The sequence below is a fragment of the Argiope bruennichi genome, chromosome 5, assembly GCF_947563725.1.
Source record: "Argiope bruennichi chromosome 5, qqArgBrue1.1, whole genome shotgun sequence".
In the NCBI taxonomy this organism is placed as follows: Eukaryota; Metazoa; Arthropoda; class Arachnida; order Araneae; family Araneidae; genus Argiope; species Argiope bruennichi.
In genome coordinates this window covers 27,087,858-27,106,884 of record NC_079155.1, presented here as the reverse complement: position 1 = coordinate 27,106,884, position 19,027 = coordinate 27,087,858, and the positions used below count along the sequence as shown (strand labels likewise).

Below are 19,027 nucleotides of genomic sequence, written 5' to 3'. Positions count from 1 at the left end.
ACCATCATAGCCAAATTTTTTGTGCTTCGAAGAAAATGACAATTAATCCCTTGATATTCTCAATTTCCTTTTTCGAACAATATTTGTCATTTGTGGAGATATTTGGGGACTGTGGAGATATTTCGTGTTCAAATTTTGCCATTAATCACAATTTCCAGTTAATGAATGCTCACAGGAAAAACAATTTTATACTTCCGATAATCTTTATAATATAACAATGTCTCTTATATACTGCATTATATAAATCGCCAGTCAAGGAGCGATCTGCTGGATCCGCGTTATGGGAAACAAGATATCCAAAATCATAATTAGAAATCTTGTACGGTTTCTGCAAGATAACTAAGATCTGATTTCTCCATAGCCAAGCCTTTACAAATTTTTTTCGCCTTCCTCAATCAAGGCCTTTTCCAAGAAATATTAACATCCAAATTCTTGAATTCATTTTCCCCACCAAACACTCCCTTTTTCATTATTGTACTGTGTATAGCTGTTATTTTGTGCACTCTAAGTAAACTTAAACATTTTTTTCTTCATAATAAATTTTTCCACATATATCCATATAATCGACAAGGAATTCTTGAGACTCCAAGTTCGGGGATATTAAATTGCGAAAAGAGAGAAAGAAAGTCAAAGAATAACCGCACTTCATATTAAAGATATTCTCTAATTTTTCTGATTCACTTCACCAAACGTTAATAATAAAAGATGTAACGTAATGATAGTTCAGAGTCATCCTGAAATGTATTTAATTCTTATTATATGTTTGGATTTATTTTATAATACATGAAATTTGAAGAAAAATTATTTCAAAAACAGTCTAAAACAAAATTCAACAATTTCATGTTTAGAACTAGTCATTTGGTATAAAAAAAAGACTAATATCAGTTCGAAAAAATATTCAGTCAGTGCGCTGAACAGCTTCTATTGTTTTCACGAGACTGATTTCACGAAACTTTCTTTTTGGCAAGAAAATCGACTTGCCAAGAATATACTATATATTTTTGGAATCAAGGATAAATATTCTTTCAACGCCAAATCAATTCACTTTCTGGATGAATGGTTAAAATATGCAGAAACTTCTTATTCCTTATTACATTTGCAGTAATTTTAGTAATCTTCTTATATAGCTCCTGTTACACCTGTCGCTAAGAAACCACCTGTGGATTGTACGTTTGGAAACATCATACCTCCAAAGCCACAACAAAGTAAGTATTGATTATTGAATTTTAAATGAAAGTAATTGCTGAAAAAACCCGCTGTTATAGATCAGATCTGTGTTAAGCCTAACAATTCTACTTTTGAAGAAAGCTAAATGAAAATTTCATTAACTCTTAATCTTTTAAATAAATTTATACCAAATCTGAAGTATTTTTTATATTTCCGGTATCTATTTTGCATGCTATATTTAAATTTTCTCCAAAAAAAAGGTTTTATATTTGATTTTGTGAACTTTAATACCGGGTCAAATGCTGATGGAGAAAATGTTTTCAGAAAATTGCTGGGTTCAATGAATGATGGACTTTAAACCTAAAAACAATTAGTTATTATAACTGCTTTCTGAGATGTTCTTCTAGTTTAAGATAATATAACCATTTGAGATAGCTCATTTTAGGTAACCTTTTCACATAAGCGAAAGTTTAGTAAACTTTATTTTTAAAATACGGCAATAAAAAGCATTTCACTAAATTGGTAATAATATGGTTATTTTAATAAATTGATAAGTATATATAGTTTACCAGTGAGTACTTTAAGGCTGTTTTGGCAGCTTGCCAACTCCTGTTTTGGTATTTAGCGATTCAGGTAGGCTTTTGTGTGTGAATAAAGAATATTAATTAGTTTTTATTACGTAATACGTTTTTATTACGTTTTTATTCCGAATAAAACTAGAATGTTTATAAACGCGGTTAAAGACACCTTCTGCAACATTTTTCATACTCTTTTATTCAGCAATTTTTCTATTTTGTATTTCACAATATATTTTTCTTTATTAATAGACCACTGTTTGTTTCAATCTAATTTTAATGATTAATTTTAATTTGAAGTTCATAAACATTATGCAATTATGGTATCGTAACTTTTCATTTTATTTAGATTTTTTTATAATATTGTGTTATAACAAATGTTAATAAGCTGAGGTCTGCTGATTCATATTATCATTTCAATTGGTAATTATTACTAAATATTTTCTTTCCGCGTTATTTTTTAGAATTGTATTTCAATAGTGTTATGTTATTCATTGCGTTGTATAGCATTTTCATTGTATTAAAACGGATTTCAGTGTTTTCAGCATCGTATTTTATTATTCGTGAGATCGATTATTTTTCATTTATGCAATGATTCTACAATATATTTAATATATCATGCGCTTTTTATATAAATTTATTCATTTTATTATTCTTTTAATCATACATATTATACTTATTTTTATCCGAATTCAACGTTTTATGAATTCCAGCTATTTTATTCCAAACCCGTGACATGCTTAATTTCTTTCTATTAGTAGAAAACTATTTTTTACGACTTTAATTATTAGCTTTGTTTCGAGCATTCGTGAACATTATGGATGAAGAAGATAACATTATATTGAAACAAACCTTTTAATTCTACTATATATTTACATATAAAATTTAAAACAGAATATAATTGTTTTTGTTTCCGAAGCACTGCCAATTTGTATGAGATTTCCTACATTTTTTATTAGATAAACTGGGATAATCATATCTTAGCCATCGTTAACAGGATAATAGCCCATATTGATGAACACATCTTCTAGTTCTTAAGTAACAGTAAACGGCCAATTTTCTTCTCATAATTTAGTTTTAGGTATTTTATGCTAAATAATAATGTAAGTTATTAGTATCAAAATATTGAATAGTTTGATATAGAAGTGTAAATAATTGTTCTCTAATTGCAACGTCGTAACTATTTTTTCAGAAAACTAATTCCACAAAGAAGATTCACGTGTTTGCAGCATCAGCAGTCTTTTATTACTCAGATATTTATTATAATTTAAGCTACAATGTTGATCCAGTTTAGGCGTTGTATAATTTTTCAAATTTTCCTATATAATGCATATCATACGGCATTCAACTATTTAAAATAAAGAGCATTAATATTTATGGCTAATTTTCAAGAAACTTACTTTAAGAGAAATTGATAGCGATCAAAAGATGAATTCGTCCTGGAAATTCCAAACAGAAATGTATCTACAGCTTTTATTTTATTTATTTAAAACAAGAAAGCTAACATGCATTGAGAATTATGCTGATAAAATTAGTATGGAAATAGACTTATTTTATTGAAATAAACTACCTGATGAATACTTTACCTGGATAAAAAAGATAATTGCAATTAAAAAGCATTAAATTGTAATTGTTCTTGATGCAATGAGATAATGCACCTCCAAAAGTCAGGTGCTTTTTAATTTAATTGCATCAACAGTTTTTTTAAACCAACTTATGCGCAAATGCCCAAGTGCAAAATTTCATGATGGCATATAGTCTCGAAGCAGGTTCTCGAAAGGTAATCGAAGAATTTTCAGAAAATCAGTATGCAAAAATTTATACAAGGTGCCTTCTCTAAAGCCGCAAGGTGCCTCTCTAATATTTAATTTCTAAATCTTTTGAAATAAGTTTGTATTTGCAGTTTGTTCGTATTTTACATTAAAAGAATGCAGTTGGAACAACGTTTTATTGAAAATAAAGAATTATATTTTAAGTTATTTGAATTATATTTAATTTATTAAGTTATTTGAGTCAATAAATATATTACTGAAAAATAAACACCTATCTTTTAATATGTACACAACGGCATGGATGGAATTTTTCTTCGTTTAAATGTTGATATGTCAAAAATATTTTATTAAATATGACCAATGAGACCGAGGAACTGTATAAAAAGTTATCATAATGATGTCAGTAGTACTTTTATTGACTCAAATAACCTTAAGTATAATTTGCATCATTAAAATAATTTCTCTTCCAAATGGAAGCATATGTTAATTCTTGAAGAATTAACGTTTAGAAATTAAATATTGGAATACGATTAGAAAAGAAAATGTGCATATATGTATATAGCCAAGATTTGCAGGCAATATATTTGCAAGACTACATACAATCCCACATTTTTGCTTTATATGTTATAAATATTGAAGAATGAGTCTGGTGCTAATTAACATTTGCTTGCTGTCACTATAAAAAGAAGTTTGTTTTAATAGCAATATATAGCAAATGCAATAAAAATTGTCTATAATTGACTTTCTATAGATTTAATTTGTTTGCTAACTTCTTTTACGTTAAATAGAAGAAATAAAACCAAGACCAATTCTTTTGCAGACAATCAAAAAGTTTCAGCCAAGGCCAAGTTTCAGCAAATGGACGCCGCCCAAAACAAACAAGCTCCAGCCAGACCCAGGTGACTTCACTCTTCTCTTTTTATCTATTCTTCACTCAAATCGTACAAGCTGCTTCAGATCAAATTTATTTCTAGAGGAGTTTAATTTATCTTTGCCATGTGGCAACGGCATGGAAATCCTGAGTAACAAATTTGTATCAAAGCTTACAACCTTGTTCACAATTTGAAGGCCAACTGATAAAACTATTTTTATTATAACTGAGAATTATTTTTGGAATGAAGTCAAACATTTTAAGAAGTGGAACACTCGATTGAAATTTTTGTAGCGTTTCAATTTTGTTCTTCCGTTTTTCTGGCAATTATTAAAAGCTCGTCTTTATCTATTATGAGCTTGTATTATTTCCTGTTTTTATTAATTTAATTTTTTAAAAAAATGTTTGAAAACTGCTCTTGTATTGACTCTTCCCTTTCTCTCAGTTTCAGAGCTGGCGGTGGCGTAACGAGAAGCGCAAGTGACATCAAAGACATGCTTCTGCACTGGTGCAAGAGCAAAACCAGAGAATATGAGGTATATTATAGGAATAAACAGAATTCCTTTGTAGTCCATTAATTTCTTAAGAAGTTGACTGCTGTTTCACTCACATTTGCATAACAGCAAAAGTTCTCATTCAGTGTAGAACTTGATGCTAGTCGATCTGTTTTCTGTAGATATTTAATTTATACCTCCTTGTTTCGTTTTAACGCATTGTTCAGCACGTGAATCACCTGTGATTCATACATACTATCTAATTGGATATTTTCCTCTCTATTACATTTAAGAGAGCAAATAAGAAAACATCTTATTAGATAGTGGTCCGAATTGCAAGCATCAATCATGGCAGCGAGCGTATTAAGTTAATAGATAATCATATGTTTTCCATTAAAAAATGCTCTAAATTATTTTATATATTATATAGTTAGTAAATATACTATTGAATAAAGTACGAAATATAATTTTTATGCAATTAAAATTTGACAGTTCATAAAAACGTTAATCAATTCAATCAGTGACCACCTTGAAAAAGCACCATGACTTGATTGAGAAATCATCTTTTGGTGCAACTGTTGAAATAGTCTGGAATCGTCTGAATTAATGACATTTGTAATTTCACTTCGATTAAAATTAATATATATATATATATATATATATATATATATATATATATATATATATATATATATATATATATATATATATATATATATATATATATATATATATATATATACGGACTTTTCTCTGATCAAAATATTATCGATGTAAATATCTCTTACGCGGCTTACAAAAAACGCGTTATTCAGCTATAGGATTTAGAAACACTACAAGCATAATCACGCGATTTCGCTTTTAAAATATAAACAAACTGACCTCATTTCGACTCTTCACTTTTATTACTTAAACATGAAACTGAGACATGCTTTTATATAGTATCGAATCAATGAAATATGATGAATTCAGCGGGAAAATGAACTAATAGAAGAAAGCTTCAAAAGGTGTTCAAGCAAACGTACATTACGTCAAGTCGCTCAGCAGGTTTGCATACTACATGTGGATGGCCATAGCGTTAGTGTTGAGGAAAACTCTTATAAAAATGACAAATTTTTGTGTTTTGTAATTATATGCCTTTTAAGTTTAAAAAAGGTGACAGTTCTCTATACTCTAAGTAATCCTAACTTTCGAGCGCCAGCAGATAGGGAGTCTGCCCCTAGTACTGAATACAATTATTAGAAAGGAGCACTGTATAATTAGTATTCATGTTTTTCATTGTATTTTTTTCAGAAATTCTACCAAAAAATCTTTTTTCAATGGTTCTCCCCCCCTGAAATACTATTTGTTGTCATATAAAGAAAAGAAAGAAAGAAAAAAAAAAAACTACATTCTTTTGCACATACATTAGGAGTCGTTGATTTTTCCAAAATAGGGCTCGGATGAAGTGTTTGTTTTATTTAGCAGTGCGGGAAACTTGTGGTGTTAGCTTCATAAGCCAGTTACAAAATCTGGACATGATCACTTTCATCCAGTAGTTTTGTTACGCTGCTACGAACCCTAGCGTTTTGTGTACGGCCCTTGGCAACTCAACCACGACATTGGTGACTCGTGAGCTAGACTACGCAACCTTCTGCAGCTGTTGTGGCGCCCTCTACCCACAGTAAAAATAAAAATAAATCAGGCAATAAAAAATAATGATAAAGTGAGGCCCACTAGACGCTACAGCCAACATCACCACTTAACAGCAACAAATATCGTTTGTCTCACCGCCGACTCAATGGTGGGGGAATATTGTGGTGGTAGCTTCATAAACCAGTTAACAACCTCCGAACATGAATAATCACTTTTGTCTAGTGGTTATGTTACGCGGCTACGAACCCTAGCGTTGCGAGTTCGGTCTTTGGCAACTCAACCACAACATTATCAGTGGAATCGGGTTACTATCAGCCGCTTGTCTTATGAAATATAAATAAGCTTCCATTGAAGCTAAAACAGTACAAATCAAAATGACAAACGGAAGAACTGAAAGAAAGCGCATTTAACGGGACTTTCAGGATCTAGCAAAGAATCCCGAAAATGCGCTCATTTTAGTCATTGCGCTTCACCCCTTTGCGGCGTAAAATGACTAAAAAATGTAGTATCGGTTTATTGAAACGAACCGTGCACTTATTGCCTAAACAACATGGCATAATTCTTTGTCATTTAGATTGTTTAACCAAGCGGAAGTATATGCCTATCCCTGATTTAGAAATTGCCATTTAGATCAAGATTATAGTCTGTGTATTTTCTGTAGGCGGTTCAAGGTCACATTTTCTACCGTGTTACTGGTACCGGACAACCAATAACGAGGTAGAAAATGTGACCTTGAACCGCCTACAGAAAATACAGACTACAGAGTGTGCATCTTGTACAAACTATTATATAGTATGTTCACTAGTATGTCTCTTGCCACTCTCTTAACTTCGGGACGGCTTATGATATATTCTTAAAAATGGGGTTTTAAGTAGTCAAGTAGAACTGACTGAAACCGCTTACAGCGCCACCTGGTGGAAAACTACTGAGATAACATTCCTATCTCGTAAAAAGAACAAGATAGGGGAGGGGGATTTACAAAAATATAAAGCATCATCGATTTAGTATGAAAATACACTTTGTGGACATTGATACGAAGAATAGAACGGTTAAAATGCCCATTGGTGTTTTTCGTGATTTCCTACACTATTAGAGATTTAGGTGGGCATACTGTATATGCTGATCTGTGATATGATCAAATTTTGGTTTCTGAATTAAGGAATTCCAATTTGGGACATTTGATTCTACCAAAAATAACCCTGTACGCGAGCATGTTGCATATTAAATACATGCCAAATACCTTCCTGTTGTATTGATAAAGAATTTACAGAGAAGGGACTCTAGTTTGGGTATTAGTTTAATCATGACTGAACAGTGTAGAATTGATATCAAAATAAACTTAGTATAGCTTCGAAATAAAATGTAATATTGACTTAATTATTGACTGTTAACTTAATTAAGCCGATTTGTTAGTTTGATCCTGCTCTTTAAGTACGTGTAACATAAGAAATATTTGTTTACATACGCGCATATGTAAAATACAGAAGCAACCTTTGCGTAGCTTCAAAATCAAATCTAAGCTTTCAAACTTATTAGTCTTGATACCACCCTTTAAATATTTGTTTAAATAACATTTATATTCCTCCGTGCAGAGTAGAAAAGCAATTTTTCAATTGGTTCTCTAACAAAAATATAAAATTAGTTTATGGAAAGTAAACAGAGAACACGTGGCATTTTCAGACCGACACATATGATAAAATTTAAGATAAATGATTAAGTTTACGTGTAGAAAAAAAATTTTTTTTAAAGGTCATCTCGATTAGATAGTGGTAAAGATTGTCTAATGAATTTATTTCACCAGTTAGTTATTTTGTTTACACAAATAAACTAAGATATCTTATGCACACGATACCCTGACGACCGATATATCTAAAAGAGCGGAGATAACTCTAAATTGTTGTCAGCAGAATACGGCATCGCACTTTTTCAAAATAAACTACTTCATCTCCGGTGTCGAAAGAAACCTGTCGTCTGAGAGATAGCGCGAATTCTTCTGGCAGATGTGTAATTGGAGTTAATTTACTATTTGTGCTCAATTTCCAAGGAGAAATTTCTTACTCTTAAGAGACTGCTTATCAAGATTATAAGATATGGGCATTAATAATCTGCTATTTTTAAAAGAAAATATTTTTTATGCTGTGAAAGACGTTTTCAATTTGTTTAACTCGCTGACTGTGATATACAGTGGAGGATTTAAATGCTTTGATGCCTTAGACAGCAGTGGCAGATTTCGATATTTAGCCTCACTTTTCTAATAAATTAATTTGTTTAGTTTAACATCTCAAAATATTAACTTAACAACATGTTAATTATTTATTTTAGGCTGATTTTTTTATTTTAATAAAATAGCGAATATATATATTAGAATATACGTGGCCAAAAAGAAGAAAATTTTGAAGATTTTAATTTCGATATATTTCACCACGAAAGATATAACTTTCTAAGCCGTAAGTCAGAAGGAATAAGCCGTAAGTCAGTCTACATAGCAAAAGAGAGTGAAATGTTTCTCTTCAGGGATTTTACTGTAAGATTTTGACGGGGATTTCCTTGACACGTGTCATTTTAGGAAAGGGGATCTTGGGTATTTTTAAAAGAATGTTGGGATTAGGGATTTTTATTCCTTCGCTCGGAGCGCGAGAAAATGCTGACATGAACAGTTTTATAGAGCGTGTGTAGAATTAAATAAGAGAAATAAGAGACCATTTTAGGATGAAGTTTATATGGACTAAATTAAGATAAAAATTAGCAAATTCACCAGGATTTAAATTTATAATATTGGTCAATTGCGTATATATGCAACATTATTTAAGCAAACTCTCAGTGTTGTCGTAATTAGAGTTGCGTGTATTTTGTTGCGACTCCAATTATTGTAACGTTTTAGAAAAATAATTTTATTTGCAATTTAACTAAAGAAATTAAGCATTTGATTTTTACTACGAGCTTCACCGAGGCAGTGCGCGAGAGAGTTCCGAAGAGGAGGAAAGAAAATAGTTTTTTTAGAAGCATACCCGGATGATGAGTGGCGCGGCAATTACGTCACACACAGCCTCGACGGAGCCTGTAGTTTACAGATATCTGATATGATTTATGATAGGTATATATGATTTATGAAAGGCATATATGATTTATGAAAGGCATTTACTACAGTGTATTTAAAATCTACAATAATTAAATAACATAATGAAACAGATAGGAATCTGAATTTTGAAAATACTTAATAATATCCATGCATTTAAAAATTAATGAAATTTGATTTTTTTTTACAAATTTGTTCGGCAACTAGGCTAATAATCTTCTTACTTTACCTTGTTACTAAAGTCCCCTGTCAACTTAGTGGCCCTCGGAAACTGCCTAATCTGGCATCCGTAACCGTTATAAAGCCACTATGGCCCTCTTTTAATAAACTAGAAATTTAATTTCGCATTTCAAAGCATTTTTAAAGTAATCACAGTTCAACGAGTTATTTACTATTAATTTTTTACTTTTGTAATTAATGCATATTTCTATTTATATATTATGATTCCTGAATTCGCGACATTCATGTTTGTGCACATTATCTAAGCGGATGTTTGACAGTTATAAATAGTATATTAACTAACTGGTCGAAATGAAAAAGATAGGAAGGAACCTTATCAATTCTATTTGACAAAGTTTTAATAATATCCTAACATTTTATAATTGATAGAATTTCGGTTTAAAAAAATAATTCATTCAGCAATCGGACTAATAATTTTAAATCAATCTTCCAGCGGGTTGTAGGCAGCTGCTTAATTGGAAACCCGTGACTAATGACATATTCAATGTAAAAATTCTTTTTCAACTTCCTTTATATATTTTAACGCTTTTTTACTTTTAAAGATGGCTGCTAGTTAATAAAATGATATTTCAATAAGAATATGGTACGACATTTGAATATTTTGAGAGGGGGGAAATATGAATTTATGAATCGGAATTTTTTTGCATCAGTCGATATTATTGGCGACTAGTGTATTGTATTTGGATCTGTACTTTATTTTATGAATAACTCTCGGCATAACTTAAAATTTATCTTTCTTATCGGTTTTGAATAATTTAATAATTAGTCAAATTAACAAGAATTTTGACTCGATGTGGTACAGGTTTAACAAAAATGACCAATTTTATTTTTGATAAAAAAAATTAAATTTCAGAATAAATGTTTTATTTTTCGCATTTTTTACTTCCGTTTATAAAGATCTACTCAACTACAGTATAAAATCATAGAATACTATAAAGTTAAAAATAAACATGCAACGATAGCAGTTTCGTATTTTTAATGAAAAAAATTAATTCTTTAAATTTTTATTAATCAATAATTAATTGTTATATTTGTTAAATTCAATCTTCAAGTCAGCAAAAAAACTTTTCTATAGCGAAAAATTATTTACAACCTCGTTTCTTTTGAAAGAAATAGTGCACCGTATTCCCGATAGTAACTTCTAACTTTTACATACTGTAAAACAGAACGAATGTTTTGTTATTGCTGGTGCGCAAAATCAGAAAATCTGTCCAACTAAAAGCTCTAAAATAAATGATTTTATATTGTAATATCGCTGGCAAAATTAAATTAGCAATTATATTTATGCACAGAAAAAAAGTTGGGTGTGCTGCTATTCTCCCACGTAATCTTTGTTTACTGCAACTGGTAGCTTTCAAATTTGGTAAAAACTTAAGAATTTTGGAATTTCTCATTAAATTATATATAAGGTAGCTTTTCACCAAGTCGTAAGTCTTTATATTTTTTCTGATTTTTATTTAACTATAATTGGTAGTTTTTGAGACTAAAATTTTAATTTCTAATATTGGCTGTTATGGGTATTTCAATCAATGTCATTAATAGGTATTTTCCTTTTTACGATATACAAACATTCCTTCAAAGATTCATCTTTCCTCATTCGATCCAATTTCGCTGTATAATAATTTAATATTTTTTATATTTATTTATTTATGAAAAAAATTGAAAGAAAACTTACTAATCCTTATTCAAAGCATTCCTTTTATGTTAATTTTTCAGGGCTTTGAAACTTATAATGTTTGCATTATTTTAATAACACAAAGTTTTTCTATTCATGGATCTATAATTGAAAAATTTTAATCGCTTCTAGTCTCACTCGACTATTCAAAAAGTTCAGAAAGAAAAGTTCTTTTGCTTGTTTAGTAAAATAGTGCAAAAGAACCAAATCGCAGAGCATTTTTCACACTACAATCAAGAAAAAAAAATCTCGCCTTCTAAAAAATTTCTCAGAAAATTTTAATTAGATGTCGTCTGCTTATTTAAAATATGCATTAAAAATTGCATCGGCAACAGCCACTTCTTATGGCATAAATTCTTCATAATGACTGGCTAAATTGTTCCGATTACATCAGCAGAAATTTAACAATGTCTGTTCCCACAGATAAGGGGTCGTATGCACAGTGAGAAAGTTAAAATGTCTACTTTTTACTAAATAGGAAAAGAATTTATGTACTAATTTAAGTCTTTTTAAAATCTCTATTTAGTTTGTAATTTTGGGATCTGCAGATCCACAATAAATTACATTTAATCAAACCGAAAATTAATTTGTGGCCTGTTAACACTATACGAGAGGTTGATGTCAAATTGACTCGCCTCCGTATAGGTCATACTCGTTACACGCACAGGCACCACATTTTTGGCGAGGCGGCGCCAATATGCCTCACGTGTGGTGTAGATTTTACAATAAATCACATTTTAATTGAATGCTCATCTTTTAATTCCTTCCGTCTACACTTTTTTAAGTCCTTGTCATTAACTTTACAAGACCAGGTGGGAGAAAAATTCCACCCAAACATTTTTAAATTTTAAAAACTATTGGTTTTTATATTTGTATCTAGTACTTTTTAACTTCTGCTAATGCTTGATTTTTTTACATCGTTTTATTGTAGCGTTTTTATCGCATTAGTGTTTCATATAGAACTATTAACATATTTGCACATTTATTTTCTGCATTTTTTTGGATACCTTTCGATTTATATTTTAATATGTGTGCTTTTACTGTCTGCCCTGTCTTCTTACCATTTGCTTGGCGCAACATGGCCAAAACTGGCTTTTGCGCAAAAAAAAACAAACAAAAAAAAACCCAACCATTAGTTTGTAATTTAAATATTTCTGTAATCTTAAATATAGTTAAGTAATTCGCTTTCTTTCTGTTTCAGAATGTGGAAATTACAAATTTTTCTACCTCATGGAACGATGGCATGGCCTTCTGTGCTCTCATCCATCATTTTTATCCTGATGCTTTCGATTTCAACGCCCTCAACCCCAAAAACAGGAGGCACAACTTCGAACTTGCTTTTAGAATTTCGGAGTAAGTACTCAATATTAATTGAAAATTCTACATCTAATTTTAAATATCGCAGAATAGTAAGATGCTTAATACACTTGTACATAGTAAAAAGTTGTATTACATTTGCATTATATTTTCTCTACAGGATCTGATATCATATGATGTTTTTTAACAATTTTTATATTCTCGCATACGAAGATCGCAGAAAATATTGTACTCGTCAAAAAAAAAAAAAAAAAAAAAAAAAAAAAAAAACATAACTCGAGATTTTGATGCGTTTTCACGGTCTAGAGTTCCCCGAATACGAAAAACACAATTTTTGTTAATGTTGAGTGCTTGTCAGATTGACAAAGGTACTCAAAAACTATTTGAGCTAGACGGATGAAATTTAGAATAGTCTTCACATCAAATTTCTAAATTTCAGATTTTGAGCGAAATTCATGGAGAGAATGCCTGCCTATTTCTCCATATACATTTATGTTAATTTCATGAAATTAAAACTACAAATTAAATCATAAACGTTTAATTTTATTATTACTTGCAATACTATAGTAATCTATACTTATATATAAAGCTCAATGTGTGTGTGTGTGTGTGTGTTGGCGCTCTACAGAAAAGACCATTTGACCTACAGCTACCAAATTTGGTACGTGTATACCTTGGAAGTCAGAAATGTGCACCTGGGGTCCCTTTTTTTTTGAAATTTTAATTAGAATTTTAATTAGTAATTAAAAACTAACTTCCCCGCCAAAAAAGTTCTTTCATTTTTCCCACCGCCAAATGAGTAAGGCTTCAGTTTTTTTTCTTGTTTTTTTTTCCAACAGCTATGAGGCTAGGGCTAACATTTTTCGGCCGATTATTTCAAACGATTCTGTTTATTTTCTTAATGTTTTATGTATTTAAAATTAAACATTGTTAATTAATCGATCTTTCAGATTCATTTTGAAGTACTTTTGAATTAAAATAAAACATATTAAAGGAAATTAAAAATTTCTAATCTACATAGCGTTACCCCAACTGGCGTAGAAAAATTCACGCATCTGCGTTACCGTAACTGGCGTTGAAAATTCAGGCATGCGCATTCTATTCTGATTGTTTACATTTCAATGGAAGCGGACTCGATTTAAATTATTTTTAGGTTAGTTGTATGCTTTTGTAATTAAATTATATTTATGTTAGTTTAAGTTCATCGTTTTTTAAGTAATTTGTTTTAACCTGTTTTCGACCGATTATTTTAAACGATTCTGTTTATTTTCTTAGTGTTTGATGCATTTAAAATTAAACATTAATTAATATACCTGCTCGAGATGAATCTGAAAAAATTTTGTTGACAAATTCTTGAGATATTACATAAATTAAGAAAGATATTCTTTAGTTCCCAAAAGGTTTAAATGCTCAGTGACTCTGTTTTCAGTAATCATATAACAAAAAAAAAAATTGCTTTGTTTCAGTAAAAAATATTATATTAATTGCAGATTAATTATTTCCACTTTAATTTAAAGCCTAAATTCTACGGGAGCTAACAGAAAATTGGAGAGATACAAATTACGTTATGACTGAAGGCCTTTATAATATTCTGAGTGAATTAAAATTTGAAGTTTTAAAATATTTTAATGAAGAAGCTATTAAAGTAGGAATTACATAAAATAGTTAATTCTTAAAATTTTAACGAGCATTAAGATTGGCGAACCGGCTGGTCGCCAAAGGCGGCTAGTATATTATATAGCAATGAAAACAATAGTATTACTTTAAAATGATTGTTTTAAAATGAATTTTCATTAATAGCATTAAATTTGTAATGATAAAATTTGCGTTTTCAAAATCTCGGTTATCTTTTTATATATTCTTCGTTTTATGTCAATCCTTTGGAAGATATGCAAACGAAACTTCACTATATTACAAAATTTTCTCATATTTACTGAAACATAGATTTTCACAAAGACTTAACAATTATTTTTTTATCAACAAAAAAAACATTAAAATATTTTTAATCCTAGCAATGATAATTATATTAATTAGTATAAAATATAGTTCAGCATTTTTCTGGAAAAGGTCAGAATTTAAGACAAATAAATAACCGTGATGATGAATTCAAATTTAAAAAAATATTTGGAAATTTTGCTACGCCAACGTTTTCAGCAGAAAAAAAATAATTTCATTTGATCTCTTTCAGGGAGAAAGCTGACATCGCTCCGTTACTCGATGTAGAAGACATGGTTTTGATGAAAAAACCCGACTGGAAGTGTGTCTTCACCTATGTCCAGAGTTTCTACAGAAAACTTCACGATAGAGACTAATTCTTCATCAGATGTTTTCATCGGAAATATTCAAAGACGTGACGTGGTGTCGGAGACAAAGTCACGATCGACTATATTTGTATATTTGAAATGACGTGCTCTTTGAGTCGACTTTATGCTACTTAAAATATTCTTTTTTCCTCCCCTCTTGTACCCGATGACCTAGATTAGGTTCAGGTAGACACCCTTCTTGTATGCACATTAAGGTAATTTATATTGTTTCTACGTTTAAATAAAGTGACCAGATTTTCTGTATTTATCTGGAATAGTCCAGAGTTTTAACTCGATGTCTCTTATGATATGTCCTGATTTCGAATACTTGATTCAGATTGTACTGTTTATCACGAATAAATTAATCATGCGTATCAAAATATTAAAAGGTTATACAGATTAAATTTTACAACGGCAGATTTTTAAAAAATTTCCTTCATTTTTTAAAATTCATAACGAACATGCGGCGATCTGTTTTAACCCTTTATAGTCTCCATCACTGGTTAGACTTAAGATTCCGGCAAAGTTATGTCGCCAAACTTGTGGAAAGTTCGCCAAATGGGCGCCATCCTTGATAACGGCGAAAAGTGAACTATCGTTTTTGAAATAATTTTTTGTTCTATAGGGTTATAGTGGAAAATTTTTGGTTGCCATATCTCATCATTGATCGTTAAAAAAGCCTAATTTGGCGATTGTATCGTATTGACCGAGTCTATTATATGTTGTAACTGAGAATTAATAAATAAGGATTATTATTAAAATTATTTTTCAGATAATTATTTAAATAAAGGACGATATTTTAGTGCCTGGATTACTAATAATTTTCATTATATTGAAACTATTGTTGACATTAATCTTGATTCTGAATATTCTGAATGAATATTCAATCGGCTAATTTGCTTTTACCAGTTAAACTCCCCCTTCCTTTCTTACTATTTAAGAGGTTCCGGCCTGAAGCTCAGAAATTCTGGTCACTTTTGTATAAACAACAAAAAATGACCGAACTCTTTGTCGTTGTTTGATATGTGGTGATGCAGTTGTTTGTATGAAAGAAAAACTAAAATTTTAGGGGTCATTCGTTTTTAGGATTTTTTTTACATGTAGTTGTTAGGAATTCTGTCTCAATTGATTATAGATAAGGTTTGCCATAAAGGCACTATTCAACATTTGAACAAATGTTGATGTTTCTTAAAGATGTTTTTATTTTTTATTTTATAGGAACCATAATTTTTTTTAAAGTTTTTTTTTCGAACCTTAATAATTTTTTTAAATGTCGATTCTTATAATTTCATCTTTTTAAAATAACAGTATGACTTTTCATCAAATTGATGTATAAGTAACCACCATTTTATTGAAGGCTTGCCCAAACTTTATTATGAGTTCCTCATTTCTTTTTTTGGTTTTAATGTTGGCCTAAAAATTCTCTTCATATCTATGGATGAAGTTCACATAATATTAATCAAATTTTTATTACTCTTTATGAAAAACAAATTTTTATTCACAAAAGCTGCTAATTTATTAACATGATTTAAAATCATCGTTCGTTTTGTGAAAATCTGGGATTTTATTTGCTACTGAAAATGCTCTGTATGACTTAGCAACAATGTTTTGTTGCTTGTCTATATATAAAATATATTTCTTCAAGCGCACCACCAATGAGATTTTAGTTTAGTTAACTTATTAGTAACGAGACTTGAAATTTCTCACGAAATTTTTTTCATGTTAGTAATATAAAGAATTGGGCATATATTTATTTATACATGTAAATTGTACATGCGCTATTTTAGACGCTTTTTCGACGAATTAGCTAAAACTGATGATAAAATGTATACTTTTTTGTGGAGGATTTTAGAATTAAAAATCAATGTATGAATTTAAATAGTAGAATGCACATTTTTGCTTATTTTTAAAATAACAGTCCAAATGGGATATAAATCAGTTTCGATGTCATAATGTTTAGTCGATGGAAGTTTTCCAGCATTTGTGATTAACGAAAAAAATTAATGAATTATTTTTGTTTGCGACTTGAACATAAGCCTGTTTTTGCTTTTGCAGTTTTGGAAAATTTTCCAAAACATCAAAATTTCGAGGCTCTGTTACAGCATTTATTTGTTACAGCAAGTGCTGTAGCATAATACAGAAAGATCCTTCATGAGATTATTAAATTGAGATTCATTAAAGATTCATTAAATTGAGTGAATTTGATGTTCAATAAAATGAGGATATTTATTTTTAAATACATCATAAGTCATAACGATCTTTCTATCCACTATTTTTATATTTAAAAGTAAAAATATTTTAGTTTCTTTAAAAAATAAAAAAAAATGTTTGAAGTTCAGTTTGGCCTTTTTTTTTTATAAAACTTATATTTTGCATAAACTTTGAATTCGTGAGGCAGTTTTGTTGTGTCCGACTAGTCAAATTTGATGACTGAGCTTATAATAGTGCTTCATTTTTTTTGTACAGTTTCATATTCTTTGTTATCCTTGTTTTATGTTTTTATTTTATATGCTTTGTCTTCGTCCGAATCTATCCGTATGTAAGGTGGTGCGTTTCGTATCACTAATCTAACATTTGTTGTACTAATAAAAGATTAATTATTGTTATGAAACTTTTTATTGCTTCAAAATGTTTTTTTTTTTGTTTGTGTACAAATGTGTTTTATGTGTACTTACTTCACACCGCACATATCTGACGACGAAGATGGATTCTTTTTATAAAAGAAGCTTAGCTTGTCTCTGAAAAAGTATACAGCTTTAAATGTTGGGATTAGTAAATAACAGCCCCTGGTTGCTGGATCATCTGTAAGTTAAGAATTTTCATGCGAGTCAGAATTTTAACTGGTATTAATCACAATAGCTTCCACAACAACAAAAACTAGTTTTGCAAACTGATTGATGTAACAAACCAGATTCTGAAAAATTGGCAAAAGTAAATGAGTTTTATTGTGTGAAGTAAAAAAAAAAATGTTGTGAAATAAGTGTAGTTATATTTGTAAAATAAATAGAAAAAAAATCTGAAATGAAATAAATCTACGATTGTAAATTTCAAGTTATCATGTGAGAACGTTATTATTTTTAAGTCATTATTTGTCTTAATTAATTTAAGTCATTAACCAGTTTAAACCGTTTTGAACTTTCATTTTCAATTCTTCTAGCTGGCAGACTAGGTTTTGGAGCTCGACCGATTTTGAGATGAAATAACAGCTATGATGTCATAGTTATACGTCACCCTTTTAAAAACGCATCTGCTGTTAAAGAAGAATACGTGATAATAAAGCAATATTGGTAAAAGCAGATCAACCTTTTAAAAACACATCTGCTTTCAAAGAAGCATACATAATAGTAATGCAATACTGGTGAAAGCAGCTAAAAATATATGCGATTAAAAGATGATGATGAAAATGGCCATTTATGCTTTATTTATTGCCTAGCGATTAATAAAAACCAAATCAAAACCCCCTAACCAAAACAACATCATGTTCTCACATGATAATAATAAAGGAAACGAATACAATAATAAATGAAACAATTACGATAGTGGAGGAAACTAATGGAAAGCGTATAGTGAAGAAATAAGCTTTAATTTATGCTAAGGATTTTCCAGATATCATCGACATTGAACGGGAATAGGTTTCAAATAGTAAAAAATGTAAAATAAGAAGAATGAAATTCAAGCTGGTTTAAACAAATATTTAATTCAGTTTAAACAAATATTTAATTTCGTATTTCTATTTCATTTCTGATAATTAAAATTATATCTTGTATTTTACTTTTTTAAATTTTTTTTTCGTCACATTTTCTGGGAAATCTGTTGCTAAGTTCTTGCAAGATAATAAATACTAGCCATCTTTGGCGACTAACTTGTGCGCACAGATTATTTATTTTTTAAATATTTAATAA

The 19,027-nt window shown here is 29.7% G+C and overlaps 1 protein-coding gene across 3 annotated transcripts in view; it reads left to right on the top strand.

The window, feature by feature from the left end:
- Window positions 1-17,736, top strand: part of LOC129968619 (smoothelin-like) — an 84,760-nt gene extending 67,024 nt beyond the window's left edge. For all 3 annotated transcript variants that reach the window (XM_056082698.1, XM_056082700.1, XM_056082701.1), the window contains exons 6-10: window positions 1,128-1,205; window positions 4,335-4,413; window positions 4,831-4,921; window positions 12,707-12,858; window positions 15,011-17,736. In XM_056082698.1, coding sequence (XP_055938673.1) covers window positions 1,128-1,205; window positions 4,335-4,413; window positions 4,831-4,921; window positions 12,707-12,858; window positions 15,011-15,134 — 524 coding nt within the window. In that variant the 3' untranslated portion in view covers window positions 15,135-17,736. The remainder of the gene's footprint in view (window positions 1-1,127; window positions 1,206-4,334; window positions 4,414-4,830; window positions 4,922-12,706; window positions 12,859-15,010) is intronic.
- The last annotated feature ends 1,291 nt before the right edge of the window (window positions 17,737-19,027 follow it).